Source organism: Pelodiscus sinensis, chromosome 4, assembly GCF_049634645.1.
Source record: "Pelodiscus sinensis isolate JC-2024 chromosome 4, ASM4963464v1, whole genome shotgun sequence".
Taxonomy (NCBI): domain Eukaryota; kingdom Metazoa; phylum Chordata; order Testudines; family Trionychidae; genus Pelodiscus; species Pelodiscus sinensis.
Window position 1 is genome coordinate 64,907,621 of NC_134714.1, and position 23,266 is coordinate 64,930,886.

The following is a 23,266-nucleotide window of genomic DNA, read 5'->3' on the forward strand; positions in this document are numbered from 1 at the left end:
GCTCCCTATAAAGAAGATAAAGATTGTGGGGGCAGAGCAGCAGGGTGGTTTAAGGAACCACTGAAGTGGCAGAGGAAGCCCGATTGTTGCATAATGTGGATCAGGCTAAGACCACTGGAAGACTTCTGCCATGCTTGCGAGTGCACCAGTACATGCCACATGACCTCTTACACTATTATTCACATGTCATCTCTGGTATTTCACTGTACACTTGTAAGTACGGGACCTCCAGTGAATTCAAATCATGTTTGCCCCGAACACCTAAATGCTTATTGTTAAAGGCATGAAAGTTAAGCTAATGCACTAGGGAAGGGTAGCTGCTGCAGTGAGAGTAGCAGATAGGGCTGTTAGCCCTGATTATATACCTAGGATCTGCCCAGATTGTACTAAGAGCAGGTAGCCCCTTCCATCATGATGGCTACACTTCCATTTTTAGTATGCTAACTAGATCAGAGCTAGCACAGGTATGTCTGCTCAAGCTGGAAATCACACCTTTTAAGTTCCAGGATAGATATACCAGCAGGTGACATCCCAGCAGTTACTCACTCTCATAAATATCACTATCACTGGACATTGGAATGAAGAGAGAATTTCAGTAAAACAAGCTGTACTTCCCTGGGGAGCGGACACTCTGAGCGGGCCCCTGGGCAAGGTGGAGGGGAGCCCAGCTCTGCACTCCAGGAGGTGCAATGCATTAGGCAGAAGGGGAGGGGCCAGGGACAGTGAACGCATGGCACACCCCACTCCCACCCTCAGAGCCATCTGAAGCCTGCTGCACAGTGCTCCAGCAGCAATTTAAAAGGGACAGTGCTTTGGTCCCCATCACTGCTGCAATAGCAGCAGCCAGAAGCCCCAGGCCCCTTTGAACCATCAGGCCCCAGGGACAACTACCTCCTTTGTGCCCCCCACCCAAATGGGTGGGCCTGGCCTGTCTCAAAAATATGATGCACTAGAAAACCCATGACTTAGGTATGCAACCCTCCATTGAATTTGCCCCAGGTCAGGACCCAGGGCTCCTGAGTACCAGGATTCAAACTTCCCACCTACAGGCAAGGCAAGCCCCATATACCAGCACAGGAGACTCCAAATCTCTGACTTGTGGAGGAATCCACAGAGTGTAGCTCAGGGATGGGCAATAACTTTTGTTGAGGGGCTACTCCAAGAATTTGGAAAGTGGTCTGGGAGGTGCGGGGTCTGGGATGGAGGTTGGGTGAAGGAGGCAGTTGTGACCTGGGTTAGGGGACTAGGGTGCAGGGGCTTGGGTTGTGACTAGTGTTCCCTCTAAACTGCGCAGCAGCACAGAGTCACAGGTGATTCATCAGCCCTGCACAGTCAGAAGCGCAGGGCCCTGCGCATGAAACTGACGACTGAGCAGGGCTGATTCATCACCTGTGAAGCTGTGCTGCTGCGAAGCTTAGAGGGAACACTGGTTGTCACCTTGGGCAAGAGGGGGTTGTGACCTGGGAAACAGGACTAGGGTGCAGGAAGGGTTTGGGCTGTGACTAGGGGCAGGGGATATGGGTGCAGGAGGGGGGCACAGCGTTTGGGTTATGTGAAGGGGAGGGGGGGCAAAGGGTTGGGGTTTGGGAGACTTGCCTGCTTGATTCCCAGGCAAGCAGCTTTCTAAAGCAGACTCCCTGCCTGCCCCACCTCACACAGGCTGCAGAGGCCATGTGGTTTTTGAATAGTTATGAGCCTGGGGGAGGGAGGAACTTTATAAGCTCCCTGCTGACTGGCAGCTCCCATTGGCCAGAAACCAGCCAATGGAATTGTGCTGGGGGCAGGGGCAGTGCATGAAGCCTCTGCTCCCCTCCCCCAGGCTCACAGCTATTCGAAAAGGGCCCCACAACAGCCGCATACTGGGGAGGGAGGGATAAAGCTGGAAGTCTGCCTGAATCTCCCCACTGCATCTGCAGGCTGGATCCAGCAGCTTGGCAGGCTGCATCCAACCCAGAGTGGGTATTTTGCCCAAGCCTTGTATTGCTCATGGCCATCATTTCCCATAGCATATGGGATTTCCAGTGTGTTAAACGGTGACAGGGCCAACCAAACCCATGCAAGAAGTTAAATAAAGAGAGAACGAGCATCTCTTTAGTCCCCAAAAAGCTACAGAACTATACATGTTTATTTACAGTCTGTGTACATTCCAAAACTCCACTTTGCACAGAACAAAGGGCTGGAAGGGTTTGGCAAAGGACATTGGAAAAGGAACGTGCCATCAAGTTATGCCATTAGCTAACTCAATTATCCATGGGCAACTAGCAGCCCTTAAATCTTTTCTCCATATTTTTCTTAGAAGAGTCCTGCTGGGCCTCGTGTCATGGAAAGACACAAGAAACTGGAAAAGATTTCAGGAAAAGTTTTATCACTTAAGAAAAAAAAAATCAATCTTGCATGTCTGGCTTTATGAGTTATTGATTTTTATCTGTGAAAGACTCAGAACAGACACAGCAACAGAAAAAGGATAATAATATTGAAGGGATTAAGAAAGAAACATCAGCACTGCCCAGACCCTGCTTGAAATAAAAGAGGAGCAAACTGCTGCAGGAGAATATAAAACAAAGGTGGGGACCCTTTTTTGAGTTGGGGGCTGCTGACTCACAAAAAAAAAAGTTCAGGGGCTGCACACAAGAAGCAGAAAAAAACCCCTCACTGTGGCTCCAAAATGAGGAGAAAGACACTCCCCACATTCCCCTCACACACCAGAGCCCTGGGGGGCCCAGCCTAGTAGAATATGTGCTTCAGCCCCATGGGGGGGGAAAGAGGGGGAACAGCAGGGGAACTGGAGTCCCAGTGCATGCTGACACTCACTGGGGGGAGGCCCTGAGCCTCAGGAGCCAGATCCAGGCAAGCCAAGGGCTGCTTCCAGCCCCCACGCCTAAGATTCCCCACCGCTGATCTAAGACTTTTACCCTTCTGAGATCCTTGCAGGACAAGATAGAGGTACACAAATTTTCACTTATTTGTCAATAGTTCAAATTCAGTTCAGGCTGGCAGCAAGTTACAAAGTTATTACCAGCTAACAGCAGGTCAGAGGCCTACGTGCAGGGGGGCTTGCAGAATTGCCAGGCCCTTGGACAAGCAAGGAAGGGAGGGGAGAAAGAGAGACAGGCTCCATGCTCTCTGAAAGGGCATGTCTGGGGACAGCCAGGCCCCTAGCACCATCCAGACTGCACTATGTCTTCCTCCTCCCCCCCCTTTCCCCCCCAGTCTGCCCTTAGCGCTGTCTGGGGCTCCGACAGTAATTTAAAGGGCCCAGGGCAGTGGCCGAGAGCCCTGGATGCTTATGAATCATCAGGCCCTGGGGCATTTGCCCACTTGGTTCCCCCAACCCCGTCAGCAGGCCTACCTGTATGAAATGAGTTAGTTGCCTGTAAGGGAGTGGACTGGTCAGAGCAATAAGCATGGACTCCAGTGTGACTGCTCATGGTAATAAGTGCTGTGTCTGGCAATGGGCTCAGTTATTTGTCACTACACTGCTAGCCCCTATAGCCAAAGTTAAAATACAGGATTAGGACAGAGAAGCTAGGCTAGGGCTGGGAGTTTTTTTTAAATAAACATGCTGATCCTTCAGCCTAGTAACTTCCATGTTAAGCCTTACATTCTATTCCCCTGCTCTTGGTTCAAAAGACAATGAGAGTACATAGAAGTGAGAGAGCTATGGGGAATGGCAGCAGCTGCTAAACATCTTGTCCTGCAGATTGTGTGAAATCTAGTAAGATTACAAAATAAGGGTGGAAAAAGCATCTCATAGCCTGTTCAGGAGAGTGTCATGAGTGGATATGCATAGAACCTGGATGTTAGCAGGTTCTTAGAGGTCTGACACAATGTGTGGCCTACTGAATGCATGCAGCACTTTGAGAAAGAGTCCCTTTCATCCACAGAAGCAGCTTCTTCCTTCCCTGACATTGTTAGCCTTTGGGAACGCCTCTGCAAAGCTCAGGATCCTGAAAAGTGAGGGAGAGGCTCATATTCAGGGACTGGGAGAGCCATGGAAATCACATTAAGAAAAATCAGACCCCAGCAAGAGAGGACTGAACACTTTTTCCACTTATTTATTAAATCAGCCTGCACTCGCATTCCATTAGGCAGACATGTTTCTTCTGTGCTCTGCAGTGTAAAGTAATAGCAGGTCAGAGAGAACTCAAAAGGATGTCCCAGCTCTAGATATACCTTGGCTACACACAAATCATCCACATCCTTAGAAGCCATGTGTTGTGCCATGGTGCTGAAAGGATTCTATGAGCTCTTCCTTTTGCCAATATGGCAAAGATGCCCAGGCAACATCGTACCTCACAGAGTCCACTAGAAGCTTTTCATCAGCTTGTCTAAAACAACCTTTCCAACCCCCCCCCTCGGTCAGTCCACTGCTGTGATGTTTCACTATGGGCCTGATATCTGTATGTTCTCCTTAGGCTCGCTCTTGGTCACTATTTGCAGGTACTTCAGTCGAATGGGAGGGAGCGTCTCGTAAAGGTCAAACCCCATCGGGCTCTCTGTGTTGGGTAGTTTGTAGTAGAGAAGGTGCTTTTTTAATACCTGAAGAAACAAACAGCCATTAAAGTGTGGTAGAAGAAAGAAAGAAGCTAAAATGCTACCCACTCATCTCACTGGAAACCCAGACATTGTTATTGCCCCACATACAATACAAGAGAAAAAAATCTGTGGAGCGCCAGCTCTTTGAGGAAGATTCATTTCCTTCCTCTCTGCTCTGTTGGCCTGAGGTCACCATGCCTCACCTACCTCCTTACTTTTGACAGCACTCAGAGACAGGGTCTGACAGATGCAGGAAGCTCATGTTAAACAATGTGTTCCACCAACATATACGTCATTATATATTTATCACTTTTGTCATAAAAAAATAGCACCACAAAGTGGCATGGTGCTTTATGATAAGATGGGATAAGAAGGAAGAGGTTTTGTTTCTTTGAAAAGAGAGGTTCAGGGGAGGGGGAAGCCCTTAAAACCTTAATTTTATAAGATTAGTTTGCCAACACCCATCCCCCTCTCCCCCGGTCTTGTTTACAAGTTAGAAGAGGAGAGTGGGCCATGAAAAAAAATTCATGCCGTCCCCTGCTCATGGCTGAACTAGAATGGAACCTCCCCATAGACCTCAAGGTATCCATAAATAATAGCGCTCAAGCCAGAGTCACGAATGAGAGAACAGGAAACCCATCTCACTCCCAGCAAGCATCTATGCCATTCATTCCTGGGGAGGGCATATAGTGCTGTCAGAGCTCAGGATTTCAAGCATTACATGCCAAAATACCATCACTAAATTTGCACTTGCTCAAGGTAGCAGTGACTCATATTTTATCTACCAAAGGTGGACAAATGGAGAATCCTATAGCTAGAATAGAATCTATGATGGCTCAACACCAATATAAATCCACTCCCAGATAAGCCTACCTTATCCACCAACAGCCAGGACTTCCATAGCATGCTTTTCCGAGCAGTATCCGCCTCCTGAAAGCAAAACAAAGATTCTCAGTTCAATGCAGCATGAAGCCTGATGCATTCATATTTTCCTTCAGACAGTAGAGAGCACTCCTTAGAGAGTTCTGCCTATTATTGTAGGATGTGGCATAACAATTTGCTCCAGAGCAGAATAGCTGAATATGCAATAACTGAAACCCCCATTCTCTTCCCTTCTTCTCCAAGTGAGGTCAATAGGGTTGCTCTCAAATTGTCTCAGCTGAGACTCTACTCCTGCACCTGGCATTTAACTTTCAGGTCAAGAGGCATTATATAATGGAGAGGAACAAGTGCTTAAAGCAAGGGACAAGAAGCATGAATGGCAGAGCCCCTAGCCCTGTAGCTGAACCCCAAGATTATCCATAATGACATACCTGTGTTGTGCTGTCCTGGGAGAAAAGGAAGCTGTTCACATGAGCCACAGCCACAGCATAAAGAACAGGGCACCAACTATGACGCAGCGCACCAGTGACCAGTGATCGGAAATACAGTTGCAAGAGATTCAGGTTCTCCTCAGGAGGTGAGGTGTACCGCTCCAATGGCACAGGAAACTGCAACAAAGCCAAAAGCACTGTCACCCTTGAATGGTTTGTGTAACTGACCGACAGGACAAACTTCTCTGAGGAGTGTTCTCAAATATCAAACACAAAGTAGTCAGCAACTCCAAGATGAGAAAGGTCCACTGTGATCATCTAGTCAGACCTTTCAGATGATACAGACTCTAGAAATGCCCCAAAATAATTCTTACAGCAGATCTTTTAGAAGATCACTCAGTCTTGAACTAACAAAATTCACCAAGATGGAGAATCTACCACAATTCCAGTTGTTTCAATGATTGCTTTCACTGTTAAAAATTATGTTTTTTTTATGTCCACTCTGAATTCATCTAGTTCCAGGCTCTAGCTATTGGATAGCATTCTATCTTTGTTTGCCAGATTGACGAATGTTCAAATGGATACAAAATTTTGGTTGCCTTTTAGCTATTGGTTAGTGAACAAAACAGTAAAGAGTTGGCAGATGAAGCACATTTAAATTATGAAAGAGTCACTCTAATATCACTGAACCTGCAAAAGTGACAGTGAGAATACTATATTGATATATGTATCTAACCAGTACATGGCAAGTGGCCAATGTGGCAGAGTCTAGAGTCTATGTTGCTGTTGGAAACTCCCTCTTTCATGACTTAGCTATTCACCTTAAAGCTTTTTGAACCTAACTTTCTAGACTCTTCAAAAATATAGTTTTCATCTGATTTTCTTTAAGCATACAGTGTTAGGAGGATCCTCTGCATTAAAGTCAATTCCAATTACTTTTCAAATCAGGTAAGGGCAACGGTCTTCATTGACAAAAGGGTGTCTGTGCCAAGTTTCAAACCTCAGTCTTTGTTGTAGCAACAGCATCACTGGAATTTTTCCCCTTGTGTAAAGTATTTTTTTCCATCACTTTCTTAACTTAAAAACAGCTGGAGAGATTTTATTAAAAAAACTTTCCAAAACAAAATTTGTTTTCGAGCAGTGACAAAACATGGAAAATATCAAGCATTCCATAAATGTATGAGCATGTGAAAACAAGGGAGCCTGAATAAAAAATTCAATAACCTTCGCTAGTCAGGAGTCCTTGTATTTATTAGTCCTGTGACTGTGAAATCCACACCATACCATAGCACGGTGCTTCAGAATCAAAGCCTCCATTTAAAAGAGATGACAACTTAAATGTGAACATGTTACTGCTGCATTCCTAATCATTTTACTATAAAAAACCAGCTACTGTGCTCAACCTTTTCAGCTCCTCCCTATAGCCCTAAGCCCCAAACAATTGGCTAAAATCTCCAGCAGCCCACAATAAATGTAATAGCAGCTGAGTTCTCATTAGAAGTTATATTGCATTAATTAACAAAACCTGCTATGTGGGTTGTAGTATTCAATTTCCCCCAAATTCAATAAAAACCTCTGACTTGGCAATGTAATTGAAGCTGCTGTGGCATTTCCAGCACTCCAGCAACAGAGTGCCACAAAATCCAGGAACTACCCTTCTTCTCTGTCCTCCCACCTTGAGGTTAGGTTCAGTTTGTCATAGAGTACAAAGGACTTTGACTACAACAGGAACTACCAGCAACTGCTATAGCAGCCTTGCACTGAAGGAATATCACCTTCAGGATGTGACATTTCATATTCCAGATATTGGATTCCTTCAGCAAAAATAAAGAATGTGCCAGGTAAAAATGTCTAACTGTCACACAGGAAAGAGACAGCTAGAATGCCCAATGCAGAAAGGGAAGAATAATGATGACAATACCCTATTTAGGGGAATAAAAGGACTGCCAAGTAGTGTACTATGAGGTTACCTGTCTGAGTGACACTCCCAGGGCTCTCAAGGTGCTCGCATGCTCTCCAAAAACTGCCAGACGCAGCTGAGTGCTGAACCGCCTCTGCAAAGGGAGGAGAACAAAGGCTCCAAACAAAGGGTCACCAAAGGAGACCCCTTCAAACTGCTCCAGGAGACTTATATATAGGTCATGGAATGACGCCAAGCCCGGGAGAGGTGCATCCAATTCCAGGGAGTCCAAGACTTTGGGCTGGCAATAGAGAGCGAGAAGGGCAGCTGTGTAGCAATGGACAGGTCCTTCTAAGAACAGGTCACCGCCTGTGAGGAACACACACATAAGTCGTGCCAGTTTGGCAGCAGCCGGGATGCTCTGAAGTACACTAGCACGCCAGGTTTCCAGGAGCAGGACCCACTGCAGGTTCCGAGTCACAGTGTTCACTAGATCTAGTGGGAGAGAGTTCGTTACAGTCCCCAGCGTCTCTGCACTAGTCACTTTGTTGTAGAGGTTGATAAGAGGAAAGAATGGCCAGTCCGAAGGTAGGATGGGCCCTTTGACTTCCGGAAGCAGCAATGACTGGACAAGGTAAGTTCGCCCTTGGTAGGTCACCTGGGAACGGGCAAGAGCAGGCTCCAAGTGTACAAACTGAGAAAGGTAACAGGCACGAATGAAACGGAGATGTTGGTATGATTCTCTCAGCAATGCACCGCGCTGGGGCTTGGGAAAATCAGCTGCCACTGAACCAGGCTGTGCCAGGTTCATGTTTGGGCCCAGATGTAGAATATCAGAGAAATCAGCAGCTTCTGGCCCTCCAGTTTTCCCTTCTCTGTAAAATAAAGGCCAACAAAACAAACATTGGTACTTAACCCCTGCCTGTGTGCACACAAAAATATCAGACTGTGCTCTCTATATTCCCTTTCCAAGGTCAAGAACAATAGAGTACCAGCCATCACTGAACTCATCTTTGGCTTCCAGCTAGCATGACATGACACTGCCAGGACCCCAAGATGGCATTGGCAGTCACTCCTGTGAGGAAGCTCACACACTCTTAGCTGGCAAAAGCACAGCCTATTGCCAAGAAAACACCCCACACATACCAGCAGAGTTCTCATTACTTAGAGTTCTTGCTACACTATAGGGAAACAATGATGTTTGGAAACTCACAGTGCTGGATGAAGTGCCAGCAGGTGATATCTAGTTTGGGAGACAACACACTTGGCTATGCATTGCTCTCAGGACGTGTTCGTTCTCTCTCTCCCCCCCTCTTTTTCCTCTTCCCCAAGCTCCCTCACTGATTCCAACTCCAGCTTCCTTTACCATCAGATGTGGACAATTGGGTAGGCTGTGGTGGAGGATTAAATAATGTTTGTACAGCACTTTGAATGTGAAAAGAATATGAGAAGTGTGAAGCACTCTGTGATGGGTTCATCCAGTCACTTCCAGGGATGCATCCTTGTTCCATGGCAAGCTAGAAGGAGACACCCGGAAGCAATACAAGGCCCTACTGTCTCGACTGCTAGATACTGAAAGCCTCACATCTATGATGCTCAGTTTCTACTAATTTGAGGTAGAAAATGTCTGTATTACCTCTTAAACCTTCAGCTTTACCATGCTGAAACAAATTGTGCAGGTAACTAAACATTAAGAGTGAAAAGGAGATTTAGGAAGGTCTTCCAAGGGGGACAGAGAACAGTAGTGGACAAGATTTACTTCTGCTTCCCAGACCTTGCCAAACCTTGACTCAGCATGGGTGCTTTGCTGCTGTCAGGAAGGTGAGACAACAAGATTGGGATGGTAGGACATCTGCCACTAATAGGCGGGGAAAAGCAACCCATCACATCTCTCATTACCAGTGTGCTGGAAAGAAATCTAACGCCTTTACCAACAGGTCACTTTGCAGAGGAATACACTTAAGGTTTGTCTTCACTCAGGCCATACATGGTCTACACTGCAATTATATACCCATGGCTGGTCTATTCCAACCAACTCTGGCTCATGGGGCTGTTTAATTGTGGGGTAGACATTTGGGCTTGGGTTGTAGCCTAAGTTCAGCAACCATCCCACCTGGAGGTTGCTCGTGAGTTTAAGCCTGAATACGTACACACTGCAGTCCTTTTGCCAGAATGATAGGCATGGGCTGTGGCTTTTTAATTGCAGTCTAGTTGTACCCATAAAGTCTGATATAAATTGTAAGATTAAAATCCATTTTCCCCCATCTTTTCCAAGAGATTTCCCACCTCCCAAATTACAGGCAAGGAACAAGGCTTATGAGGAAAAAAAATGCAAAGCTTACGGAATGAATGCTGGATTAAAGGCAACACCTAAAAGGAGCTCATGAGCAAGATGCTCACTCCCTGGCAACAGACGGCTTAACAACGCCATGGCAACAGAGTGATGGAGTGAGGCATGCTGGGTGTAATCCGGACAAGTGTCTGCCTGCACAGGAAACAAAAACCACACAGATGAGAGAACACTGCGGCATGTCTTAGAGGCAATTACAGTGGGTTAGAGGGGTACTTTGCTCGCCATGGGGCATCTATGGATCAGAGGGGTATTAGATATTGAATCAGAGCATGGGAACAGCCATTTTTCATATGGTTTTCTTTTCCTTTCCTTTTTGTCCTAGACCTTTAGGTAGTGTTTCTGTGCATTATTAAAACAGCCACCGTGTTCAAGTCCAACTGTCTTTCAACAGCAGGTGAAAGGACTCCTGTAGTTACATAGTCTGCAAAGTGATTTGAGATCTAAGGTTCTGTATAAGTAACTGTAAAATTATGATCGTTTTGGATAATATAGGAGTTGAGCAGTCAGAGGCAAGACAAAGACCAGCTGATTCAAGAATCAGTTGCTTGTCTGGTATTTTAGCTAGTAAGAGAGCCACGGGTGAGACTAGCTGTCAGGGTAAAAATGATTAAGGTGCTGGGGTTACCATTTTCTGAGCCAATGCTAGTACAAAGTACTGCAGATGGTATTCATGCCGCAGAATCCAGGCAGATGAAGGGGTTACGGAGGGAGCTCTGGTGGGCCAGCTCTGTAGCAGGTAGTCCTTCAGACCTTTGAAGTCTAGCACAGCGGTGTACTGCAGAACAAGAAATGGAGGCAAATACCATTAACAACATCTCGCTCAAAGAGAGAATCCTGTCTAGTATCTGTCAGCTCATCTCCCATAGAGAGCAGATGTTGGCTACTCTAGACAAGGATATCCATATGCACTCAGATGACAGGATGAAACTTCCTTCCTCTCCACTGCAATAAGAGCCTCTACTTCAGAGATTCCTAGTTTACTTCATCTTGCATACATCCAATCACAACCTGGCCTCCTTATGTGACCATCAAAACCCGCTGCACCAGATCCCAAAATGCCTCAAAAGAAAACACATGGGGGAAAACATCAGCACAGTGGCTTATGATTCTACATGATGATGCAGCTGCATAGGTCCAAGCACAGTTCAGCAGAAGATCAGACAGCAGATTTGAGGTGGGCTTATGCCAGTCATTGCCCTTGCCCCCCCCCCCCCTCTCTCTCACACACACACACACGTTTACTTACTGGCACTATCGTTTCATTCACAGAAATCACGGTTAGAAGCAACTGTTAGATCACATAATTCCTTGAGGATGAACTAATACAGAGTAAATCTCAACATAATACATTCTCCAATGCTTTAGGCATCTCTGGCCATGAACTGCTTTCTCTGAGGAGATTATTCCACAATGTAAGGTTTTTCTGATACCCACCCTAAGTGTCACTTTAATTACTTCCTTTTACTCCAGTTATATCTCCTTTGACAACCCTAAGCAATTATTCAATATCCTTACTCCATGGTGTTTAGAGCTTTCAAATATTTGAGTATATCCCTCACATTTGCCATCACTTAGCTGAACTATCAATATTTATCTGTTTATTTTTTCCTATAAATCAATCCTTTGAGGCCTGTGATCACTTTTGTGGTCTCTCTCAATTATTTCTAGCATCTCAGGTACCGAGGATCTGAACACTATCTCAGTTGTCATCTCAGAGGAGCTGGATAGAGAAAAGATTATTTGGCTGAAAAGAAAACAAAGTAGCTAGTGGCAAAAGAAACTTGTTCAGCATAAATGATCTTACACTTTTACCCTTGAATTGTGTGTGCAGCTCCTTCCTGAGAGACATCACTTATGCAGCATTTGTAGCCAAAAGCCAACACTCACCTTGCTGACCAGCTCTTTGTGGATATGGGTGACGTTGTTGATGAGGAAAAGGAGGGCAGTGAGGAAGGGGAAGGGTGACTTGGAACCAGCCAAATTCATCAAGGGTTTCCCTCCAGTGCAATTCAAAGACACAATGCTGGGGACAGACTCGGGTGCTGAGGCACAGGACAGGGGATTGCATAGCGCAGAGCACTGCCTGTGTGAAGACAGACATGGAGATCAGGCCACGGGTACCCATTTCACAGACAGAATCACACATCTGCAATTTACCACCAAAGCTATCTCAAACACCCATACAGTAAACTATAGCCAAATGGAGAATCCCAGGGATTGTATGTGCATAGAATTCCTAGCAGCTCCAATTAGGGCCCGATAGTGCTAGAAACCAGAGCAATACCAAGTTAATGTAACATTGGTTCTGATTAGGGATGTAAAAGGTTAATCTGTTAATTGGTGGGGGCTGAAAAAGCTTCCCACCTGCATCTGAAGCAGTCCCAGTCCATGGTGGGCCTGGTGTGTCGCAGGCTGGAGCAGCCTCTGTTCACGACATGGCCTGGGCGCTCTGCAGGCAGGGGCTGCTCCAGCCCAGCTGGCCAGAGTAGCCCCTGGCTGCAGTGGGGGAGCCACTCCAGCCTGGAGAAGCCCTCTTGCCTGCCCCGTATTTAACCAGTTAACCAAAGAAACAGGATTTTACATCCCTAGCTCAAACAGGTAAAAAATGGGATTGCAGCCAACTTGTCAAGCTGAGGCAGCCGTCTGGCCTGGAGTGGTTTTACCTTAGCAGATCCCACATGCTGTGCATGGCAGGTTGGCTAATGAGAGGCAGCAGCACCTCAAATGTCAAATGCTCCACTTCTTCCAGGCAGTCAATTGGATTTATTGATGGCTGCGGAAATAATTGAAAAAGGGCATATGTGAAGACATTCATATCAAGTGAGCAATCTTTTTGGGGAAGAGACACATTTACCTTCTTTTCCCTTTTGTTTAAAATAGGCCTTGGGCCTATACAAAGATTTTGTTTAGTGATAATACCATGGGTTACAGTAAGTTGCTACAGGTGGATATGCTTCCTACTACATTAATGAGACCCCAGTGTGCTGACCATTCCATCAAGCAACTGACACAAACCTATGTTGCCTGATTCAGGACTGCAAATACCACACAAGATCTAATGTAACTGCCTTGTTATTTAAAGGTGGGTAGGTCTAGTGCAGTGTTCTCGAGAACTTCAGCAGAATACAAGGAGTTCAGTTTAGCCTCAGAGGCTGAATACTTCCCAGTATGGCCAAACATTATCCTAGGTGAGCAATGCACGAGAGCATTTTATATTCCCAATGCAGGGCCCTTAGGGGACACTTTCAATTATTTTGCCCTCAATAAGGAACACTTAAGATTACAGAAGGATCACAAAATTGTGCACTTCCTTTAGCTCACTAGAATGCCATTACTCCATACAGTACCTGCAGGGAGTAACATTTGATCAACTCAACGACAACCAAATTAAATCCCATTTTGCAAAGAGACTCAGCTGATTATTCAGTGAAGTGGGGATGCAAATCTCAGTTCTGAGCCTTTTAATGGGCACGGTATAAAGAAGGCTATAATAATCACAACTGTATGATTAATTTATTACTGAGACAGATATGACAATATCCTGCAATATCCCAGACAAAACTTATGGAACTAAATTATGAAGAGTCCAATGTATTAAAAATGCAAATATTTCTGTACTATTGTGGGATTATACAGAATGTCTCTAGGAGGCACATCAGATTTATGCATTTTCCAGGACATACTACAAACTTCAAAGGACTTTTGGGGACAATACATGTGAAATGGATTTCCTAGAAAACACTTGGGAGTCAGAGGAATGCAGTGCAAGGTTCAGCGCTTTTGGTGGGGCAGTGAATAGATGCAAGACGTCAGGCTGATGTAATCTGAGGTTCGACACATCTCCGAACACTCACTTGGTCATACACCATGCCAGTTATTGGGTTCCTCTCTCAGTCTTTACCTCAAATGCCCATTGTGTCTATATAGCAAATACTGATAGGATGACACTCAGTCAGTGGAAAACAGGAATGTGGGTACTGTTGAATGTGAAGGATATTGGCAGTTCAACCAATGGTTGTCTGCAGTATGAAGGCTGTCCAATCTAGATTTAAGGACTGGAGATCAGTGTACAGTTTTCCACCTGCTTTCAGCTAGATCTCCTTATAACTTGCTCTCATCTCAAGCTTTTCTTGAAGTTTGTGAGTCAGCAAGAAAACACATAGGCAGGTGACATGGGAAGATTCCTGGTTCATTAGCAGGCCTTACCTGTTGGCTGCAAACGCTGTAGTAAACCCCCATGTAGATGATGTAAGTTGTCGTAAGAGGCTGGAGAGCCTGCCATGTTTCCAACTGAGATATCTCCTGGAGGGACCTCCTCAGACTGGACTCTATGAAGGGTCTTAGGCCTGACACCTGACTCCAGGTGACTGGTGGAGGAGGAATCTGCTCTCCCTCTCCAGGGCCACTGCTGCAACAGAAGGATGACATGGCAAAAGGAAATATCTAAGCAGGAGTCCTATGCTTGAAACACTAAGAACAGACTAAGAATAGACTTTCTAGGTATGTGCACTCTTCAATACTGACAGACCCTAGAGAAAGGTATCAGCTCAGAAGTACCACAGACATGCTCCATCTGCCTCACAGATATACTGAGTGTGTCTGTCCCTTTACTAGCAGCTTTTTAACTGTTGGTGCACCTTGCATAGATTCTTTCATGAAGTTAATCTGTGGAACTCCCTGCCAGAGGATGTTGTGAAGGCCAAGACTAACAGAGTTTAAAAAAAAAAACCTAGATAACTCCTTGGAAAATCAATAGCTATTAGACAGGATGGGCAGGAATGGTGTCCCTAGCCTCTGTTTCCCAGAGCTGGGTGTAGGAAATAGGGATGGATTACTTGATTACTTGTATTGTTCGTTCCCTCTGGGGCATCTGGAATTGGCCACTGTTAGAAGACAGGATATTGGGCTAGATGCAACTTTAGTCTAACCCAGAATGGCCACTCTTATGATCTGTAGGTCTCTTTTTTGGGGGGGTACCCAAGGAATTCAGAACATACCAGTGTGTGTTAAGATTCTCACCCCATCCTTCTGCCACTACCTGCATGCCTTCTACTTCTCTACCTTAAATTTATCTGCCATGCTGACTCAATCACCCAATCTGGGTAGATCGCTCTGGAGCTCCTCGCTCTTTTCCAACCAACTAATGATATATCTTTTATGAAGTTCTAAGCTTCACTATCTACTCCTCCTCTACAACAGTTACAAATATTAAGACACTGGACTCAGTATTGATTCCCTGAGGAAATCCATTATTAATTTTTTCCCCACTCTGAGGTTTAATTATTTACTCCCACTTGTCCTCATGGAAATAAGGGGAAAGAGACAGACCGTAATAATCTGATATTCAGTAAAATAATGGTGAGCTGTGAAAGGTAGCTCATGGAACAGTCCTCATTGCAAAAAAAACTGGAATGGGCAGGAAGGAGATGAGCAGCAACGGTGAAGAATGTAGTGACAGGTTTAGCTCATTCACCCTGAGAAACTTGGACATGGTCCTGTTTCGGGGTGTTTCATATCCATGGAATTTGCAAGCAAGAATACACATGTAATTATCAAGTTAAAATTCATTAAGCGGTCTCTCACATCTCTGTCACTCAGAGATTCTGAAAGGTGGAAGGAGTTACTACAATCTAATTTGCTTTCTACCGTTCACTTTCTGCAATTCACTCAGTTGGGACAATGACATGAGGCAGGTCAATTTCACTTTGCTACTGCTCATCCAATACCTGGTTCTCATCTACAGTAATGCAAGCTATTGCAATTGAATCTCCAACCCTTACAGGGAACAATCAAAGGGAATCCCGAAGAGGCCTAAAATCTTGCTTTTCATTAAAACAAAATCGCCATGGAATAGGTTTATTTGGGTAAGATTTTATGGAGGGAGAAACACTGCTTTATTAACTATGACAATTTCCCCTCACCACGCCTCAAGTGTTACTTTTTAAACTACAACTGATCAGCACCACCATGGAGCATTAATTTCTGCACAAGTGACCTGCAGGATGCCTGGGCAGCACTCTCACCTGTTGAGTGATGAGAAGACAACAAACGGGTCCTTAATGGGAGAAACTAGTATTCCTGGGAAACTGCTTCATTGATGCTCTCTCTTATTGTGGTTGACTGCAATTTTCATTACACAAAAGTACCAGATAGAGAGGATAGATCAATTGTTCCTGATCTTCATGTACATCCCCGCCATTGTCTCGTTCCTTCCTTCAGTCACACCCATTGCACTAGATAACCTACTTCAGCTACTCTCAAAACACGGCCTTTGGCAGAATTTCTATAAAATCCAGGGGGCATCCTTGGGACTGGAACCTGCTTTCTTCTATGTATTACCCACTATTGAGCACACTGATGGTCAGTCTGGAAAAAATGACTGTTAAGAGAACACGGACACATAGTTTAAGCTCCACGCATCAACCGAAGTGGAAATTAAACAAAATGGGAGGGAAGGCCATTCTACACCCATGTTTCTGCAAGGATACTGCACACAATGACGACGATTGGACAGTGTTCCTTTAAAATCACAGCTGACAGAGAGAGACATGCCTACCTGCTGAGCCGGGCCTGCAGCTCTGCTGTGCAGCCTGCCGTTTGAGTCACTTGAGTCAGCAGGGTGACTATAGCTGTAGCTCGTTGGATAGAAAGTGGAAGTGTAAGATAATCCTGGCATTCACTGAGCAAATGGGGCAGTGACTGAAGATTCTTCACCAGCACAGGGTAGAGATCCCTGCAGTTTGTGACAAGGGGTGGGGGTGGGGAGGAGGATTAAAAAACAAAACCGGGAGAACATCATCCCAAGTTCTGGGCATGTTCAATTAGTGCAAAGCTGTTCCTGATATAAAGACACTTTCCTAGCATGACAAAGTATTTATATCACACTCACTTCTCTAACATTCAGCCACCTGCCCAGAGTAACAGATAGACATGCACAGGACACCCATATCAGAAGAAAGATCTGCAGCCAGCCAGAGAGTAGGAATTTCTTGTCATGTGGAGAAAGAGCAGCACGACGCTGGTGCTAGTACTCATGCAAACAAGGGAGATCATGAAAGGACAGATGTAGCTGAGGTCACAACATAGAAATCGATGGCTTTACAGCACCCTGGGGAGACTCCACAGATCTCTGCAATTACGTGCACTGCATCAGGCAGCTCATTCTCTTCGTTACATAGACACTGAGTCCCCATTTCTCCAGGTTAGGGCCATACCTGTAGAGATCACAGGACTGACCGTAGCTAGCAGCCACAGCCCACAGCCGGAAAGCCTCAGTGCTCAGCCTTATGGCTTCCTCCCTGCGCAGAGGCAGGTCCTGGGGATCTTCCGCTATAAAACGACTGAGTCGACTCTTCAGCTCAAATTTATTAAGCTGGAAAGAAGACGACAACAAATTAAGAAGTAAGATGTGTCCCTTAAGAGTCTTACCACTAGCGCCTCAGGCACTCATGCAGCTGCAGCCTCCATTCATAGATTTAAAGGCCAGAGGGAACTATTGTGATCATGTGGTCAGACAGCCTGTATAACACAACCCATAGAACTTCCCTGCAATAATTCTGAGAACTACCATTTAGAAAAACATCCAATCTTGATTTAAAAGTCATTGGTGATGGGGACTCCACCATGACTTTGTTCCAATTGTTAATTGCCCTCACCATTAAAAATCTATGCTGTATTACCAATCTGAATTTGTCTAGCTTCAGTTTCCAGCCACTGGACTAAGTTATACCTTTCTCTGCTTGACTGAAGAGCCCATTATCAAATATTTGTTCCCCACTGACATACTTGCAGACAGTGATCAAGTTACCCATTAATCTCCTTTTCAACAAAATAGATACAACTTCTTGAGCCTGTCACTATAAAATGTGTTTTCTAATCCTCTGATCACTCTCACGGCTCTTCTGAACCCTTTCCAATTAATCATCAGCATCCTTCTTGAATTGTGGGCACCGGAACTGGACCCAGTATTTGAGAAGTGAAGAGGATGCACCACTGCCAAATGTAAAAGGTAAAATAACCTCTCTGCTCCTACAGCAGACCCCCACCTTTACGTATCCAAGGACTACATTAAGGAGTGTGAGGAAGCACCTGCTGCCTTCATGGGTGGGATAGTTGTAAGAGGGAACCGTTAGAGATGCTGCCAACACACCCCCAACACTTGTCCACATGCACACGCCTGGCCTCCTAGGAAGACTGTTTGACCTTCAGAGACAGAGAACTCTTCACAGTCAATCAAATTATATAGAACATTTGCATTTGGCAGCATACAGCTGAGGGACACAGATGGAGGGGCTGGGAGTTTCGCTGTTAATATCTGAGTGTTTGGAAGCCAGCTGCTCTTCCTCATTCCAGACATGGATCTAAATCAGAACCTAGATCCAACTTTTCCTTCACATGAATTCTGAGTCCAGCTCTACAGCTCACACCCATCTCTCATTAATTCCTTCCCTTTATTCAGAAAACAAGACATATTAAACCAGTGTTTCCACTTCTGCCCCATGTGACCAGAAAGAACATGCTGTATCATACTGCTTACCAGTCTGGCTGTTGCATTCCTCCCCCCAGATGCCAGGACTCTGATTAACTTCATGGCAGTGGCACATGCAACTCCATGGAGACTAGTGAGCAAGTGCCCTGGTTCAGCAACCCAGGGATCCCACTGGGTAGGGAGAAACTCCCTAACGATGGTCTCAATCAGTCGAGGACAGGCCAGGAGCTGTACAAAAGCAAGCAATACAGGCACTGATTCACAGGGCAGGAAAGCAACTCAGGCAGTTTGACTGTCAGCAGGAGCAAGTAACAGAATACTGACAGTGTCCCTATCCCCTCTACATTACCTTCTCTTCTTCCTCACCATTCTTCCTACCCTCCTCATCCCCCTCACCCCATTCTCTCAACTTCTGCACAGGTGGGATACCTGACTGCATGCTTCCGAGGAGTGCCTTGCTACCCGGGTGAGAATATCCAGGATGTCCAGAACTACTGTGGAGACAGGTCGCAACACCTCAAGAATGTACCTCAGCCGATGAAGAATCTGAGTCTTCAGAAGTCCCTGCAAGACAAGAAAACCCATCACATTCCTAACGTTAGCTATGTTTAATCCACAAGTGTTGGGCAGAAAGCCCCATGAAACAAGCTTTTATATATAAGAACAGGATTTAAAACCATCCTTTTTTTTAAATGCATGAACTTTCTGCCAACAGCTGTCAGCGTAAAGGCAAACAAGTATAAATTGGGCTAGAGAGAAAAAACCAAACCTCCCTATGGAATCAGACAAGTGTATGAGGGATCCAAACCCACATGCTTCATGGCATAAGCCAAATACTCATTGATGGGGGAAAGGAAGACATTTATGCCATAACAGACAATCATGAAATCAAGTAGAGGTTCTCCCATTTTTCTTTGACTCAGCTGAGACTGATCACTGAGCCCTTTCTAGTCAAGTATCTGAGAATTGAAAGTATTTCCATTTTCTACATAGGAAAAATGGAGGCAGAGAGAGATTAGTTGACTTTTTCCAGGTTAACCAGAGTAGGGATGTAAAGGGGTAACTGGTTACCCATTAAGCACGGCCTTATCAGCATTCTTACCGGCACCTAGCTGGAGCAGTCCCCGACCCATGATGCAGCGAAGGGTGCCCCAGCCCACTGCTGGGCTGGATCAGCCCCCTGCAATGGGCCCTGCCCTGCCCACTGCACTGCAGGAAAGGGGTTGCTCCAGTGGCCCCCCCCATGGCACAATGCAACGCGGTAGGATGAGGTTTACTGGGGCGGTCGACAAATGCCTTTGATGTCGACCGTGGAGCATCCAGACTAGCGCGCTGAGCCAACAAACAGCTGATCGGCACAGCGCGGCAGCCATTTTAATTTAAATGAAGCAGCCATTATTTAAATCGCCACTTCATTTGGGTATGTCTAGTAAACTAATCTACATGGCTCTGTCGCCAGAGCCACGTAGTTTAGACATACCCAGAGTGTCATAAAGACAACCCTCCAGCCAAATAGAGACTTCTGAAAATGCTAAAATACCACAGACACAAGACTAATCAAATGTATGACTTCTTTGGTTATAAAACCTCCTGATGTCAAACGACTACTTGGATAGATAAAACAATTCAGCTGTCCCATGTTACATCATCTACATGCAGTGTCGGCAGGCCATTCATTTCTGTTTTATAGGAGGCATGCATAGCTTTGATTTTATCGGCATTGGTCCTAAATCCATAGATCCTGCTGTTTTTCTGAGCTCTTCCAACATTAACTGTAGTTGGTCAATTGTCTATCCAAGTAAGGCAATATCATCCAAATATCAAACCTTCTAACGATGCATCTTTAAAGTTGCACACCACTTATCTTTGGTCTCAATCAGATTTGGGATCAAATAGTCTATTAGAACAGTAAATAATGCCAGGGAGAGAACACACACCTGACACACTGGATTCTACTGAAAAAAAACCAAACAATTGTTGACTCTCATACAACTAAACATTACTATGGAACAGCTCCACCACTAGGCACACTAAATCTCAAGCTCCCCATACTAGCAAGTAGTACCCTCAGTGCTGATTGATGCACTGAGTCCAAGTGGCTGCCAAGTCTATACACACACAATCTGAACTTCCTCGTCACTGTAGTCATTTTTTCCAATAATATTTCACAGAGCATATGTATTATGGATTTACCTCTATGGAAATCATGCTGGTTGGGTCTCATTTTATGCAAGCTGATTTCTCTTCCTTTTTTAAAAAACAGGGATGCAACAGCTCCTTTTCTAATCTTTTGAAATGTGACCAGTTTCCCAAATTTAAGACAACTAAAAGCTGGATTTCAACTTGAACAGTTTTAATGAAAGAATGTTAAAACCAGGTACTTATTTTGTAGCTGCCCACAAACATTTTCTCTAATATCACAGGCCTGTTTCTGCTGGATTTCATTTTTGGATGAAGGCTGTAGGTAACACCGTGGTGGGCATCTCTTCATTAATTCACAAAAATTCACATTAGTTCAGATTGATGTCCTCAAGTGGAATTACAACTAATCACATCAGCAGAACTTGGAAGTTATCCTGATCTGAGAATGACCAAACTTGTCATTCAGCACCACAAGCTGAGTTCTCCTATGCTTTGATCCAGATCTTCATTAGTACTCCTTTAAACATCCTGCCAGCATCACGGAGTAGAACAAAAAAAAAAAATTACCTACTCATGAGGTGCTCAGCTAAAATCTCCCAGGGAAACCAAGTAACATGCTAAAACTGAGGATTTATGTACCAAACCGAGCAATGGTGGCCATATCGTTGCTGTCTATAAGGTTGGCTCAGACAACAGTGACTGTTTCTAGGTCTCATTTCAGTGGGACAGAGATGAAGAGAAGCACATGGTGAATTCACATTAAAGAGTTACACTTGCATCTTGCAGTTAGGGAGGGGGATGAATTATTAGGTGATCTCATTTGGCCCTAAGTGACTGTGACATCAAGGTCACCAGTGTTCCAGTGATTCCATTGGAATTACAATGTACAGGCCCAGCTAGTTAGCTTTAATAGCACATACAGTCCTTGTGCAGATATTGTTTTCCTGACAAGATTCCAGACATATCTATGAGTTTACCTTTATGACATCATACTGGGCCACAACTGGATCTGGCTTGTTTTCATCCTTTGATTTTTCCCCTTGTGTCTTTTCCATTGGAGTCCATTCTTCTTCCTCCTCCTCCTCCTCCTCCTCCCCCCCTTCCCTGTTGGGGATGAAGGGGAACACAGCCATCCCCTGGTACCATGAGAAAGTCTGGTCAAGGTACTCCTGTAATGAAAAGTACATACATATATTATAGCAAAGGGGCAAGCGGGGGAGAAGAGAGAGAAAATGCTTTTTAAAAATGCTTTTGAAAACAAGCTAGTGCATTCCAAAATGGGAACAAGAGACCATGGTGTATTTACAAAGCCCAAGTCTAAGCTAAAAGGGATCCAGGGAGGATGCCAACCTCAGACTGGTCCAAATTCAACTTAGACTAGAGATGGGCAACCTTAACTAGTGAAAGGACCACTTGAGCACCCTTCCTTCATCTCAGTGAGGCACAAGAGATTATTGTAACCAATACAGTCTCCCGGGATAGGGTAGTTTTGTAACTCCACTTGCATACTAGAATGTATAGAATGTGTCGTTTGAACCACAGGAAACCTTTGACTAAATGCAGGGGAAGCACAGATGCCCCAGTCAATGTTGTGTGCAGTTAGCATACACCTCAATCCATGCTTTACACGTGTCACTTTTGTAATACTAGTAGAAAAAGAACAACATAGAGAAACCAGCAGAATCTGGCAACCCAGAGCATGGGCAGTGATAAACAAATGTCTCACAGGCCACACTTAGGACCCTAATGGCTACATTCACAAATTTTGAATAGTGAGATCTAGCTGAGTAATTAGGCCCAGGAAATTGAGCGGTGGAAGCCATACTGTTTTCTGAGAGACTGAACAAAGCATGAAAATAAATTTGTAGAGAGAATAACGTGACAATGGCCACCATGACTTGATCCAAATAACTTAATAGGTCCCTTCCCTCTGATTCCCACACCCACAATGGTATCAAACCTAGCATCACTTCTTCACCTCATCTTCAGGGGACACCAGCAGTGCATGGAGAGCGCGGACAGATGCCGCAATGACATTATCCACCGTATCGTCCAAGGAGAAGCGCAACAAGAAAAGGAATCCGGCATCAAGCAGCAAGCGCAGGACACTGCCCTTCAAGGAGGCGGCAAACTCCCCAGCCTTGGCCTGAAAGAAATGCCACCCACACTCTCAGCATCAACTACAGGGTCACCCCATTAAAGTCAGGCATGCATTGACACACCACACCACACCAGTTGTTAAACACAAAGCAGCTAAGAGATCTGTGTTTGGTCAGTGACAATGGAGCACCTTGCAAATGCTTCCAACTAACAATCTGCCATGGCTCTTTTTGAACCCTTCTCCCTTTTCTACATGGGAGGAGTCTCCAAAATACCCCAATGGGATAAACATACAAGGGCAATTTCACTGCAAACACATGGGGACCCATGAGGAAGACTATGCTGCTAGGATACATCAAACTCCTTGTGGCTTCATGACTCTCAGGTTCCTCCAGAATACTCCTTTTGTACTTCCATTAGATGGGAGTTGTCCC

At 45.1% G+C, this 23,266-nt stretch overlaps 1 protein-coding gene across 4 annotated transcripts in view; it reads right to left on the reverse strand.

Annotated features, from left to right (window-relative positions):
• Positions 1-4,039: 4,039 nt before the first annotated feature.
• The window catches only part of RPAP1 (RNA polymerase II associated protein 1), a 44,780-nt gene continuing 25,553 nt past the window's right edge, over positions 4,040-23,266 (reverse strand). For 3 of the 4 annotated variants that reach the window (XM_075927160.1, XM_006128697.4, XM_075927157.1), the window contains exons 11-25: positions 22,711-22,878; positions 21,710-21,901; positions 19,020-19,154; positions 18,639-18,818; positions 17,317-17,474; positions 16,659-16,835; positions 14,309-14,510; positions 12,766-12,875; positions 11,990-12,185; positions 10,728-10,877; positions 10,092-10,234; positions 7,820-8,624; positions 5,850-6,026; positions 5,410-5,466; positions 4,040-4,539 (exon numbers count right to left, since the gene is read on the reverse strand). In XM_075927160.1, coding sequence (XP_075783275.1) covers positions 4,384-4,539; positions 5,410-5,466; positions 5,850-6,026; positions 7,820-8,624; positions 10,092-10,234; positions 10,728-10,877; positions 11,990-12,185; positions 12,766-12,875; positions 14,309-14,510; positions 16,659-16,835; positions 17,317-17,474; positions 18,639-18,818; positions 19,020-19,154; positions 21,710-21,901; positions 22,711-22,878 — 3,006 coding nt within the window. In that variant the 3' untranslated portion in view covers positions 4,040-4,383. The remainder of the gene's footprint in view (positions 4,540-5,409; positions 5,467-5,849; positions 6,027-7,819; positions 8,625-10,091; positions 10,235-10,727; positions 10,878-11,989; positions 12,186-12,765; positions 12,876-14,308; positions 14,511-16,658; positions 16,836-17,316; positions 17,475-18,638; positions 18,819-19,019; positions 19,155-21,709; positions 21,902-22,710; positions 22,879-23,266) is intronic. The other variant, XM_075927158.1, reaches the window with a different exon arrangement.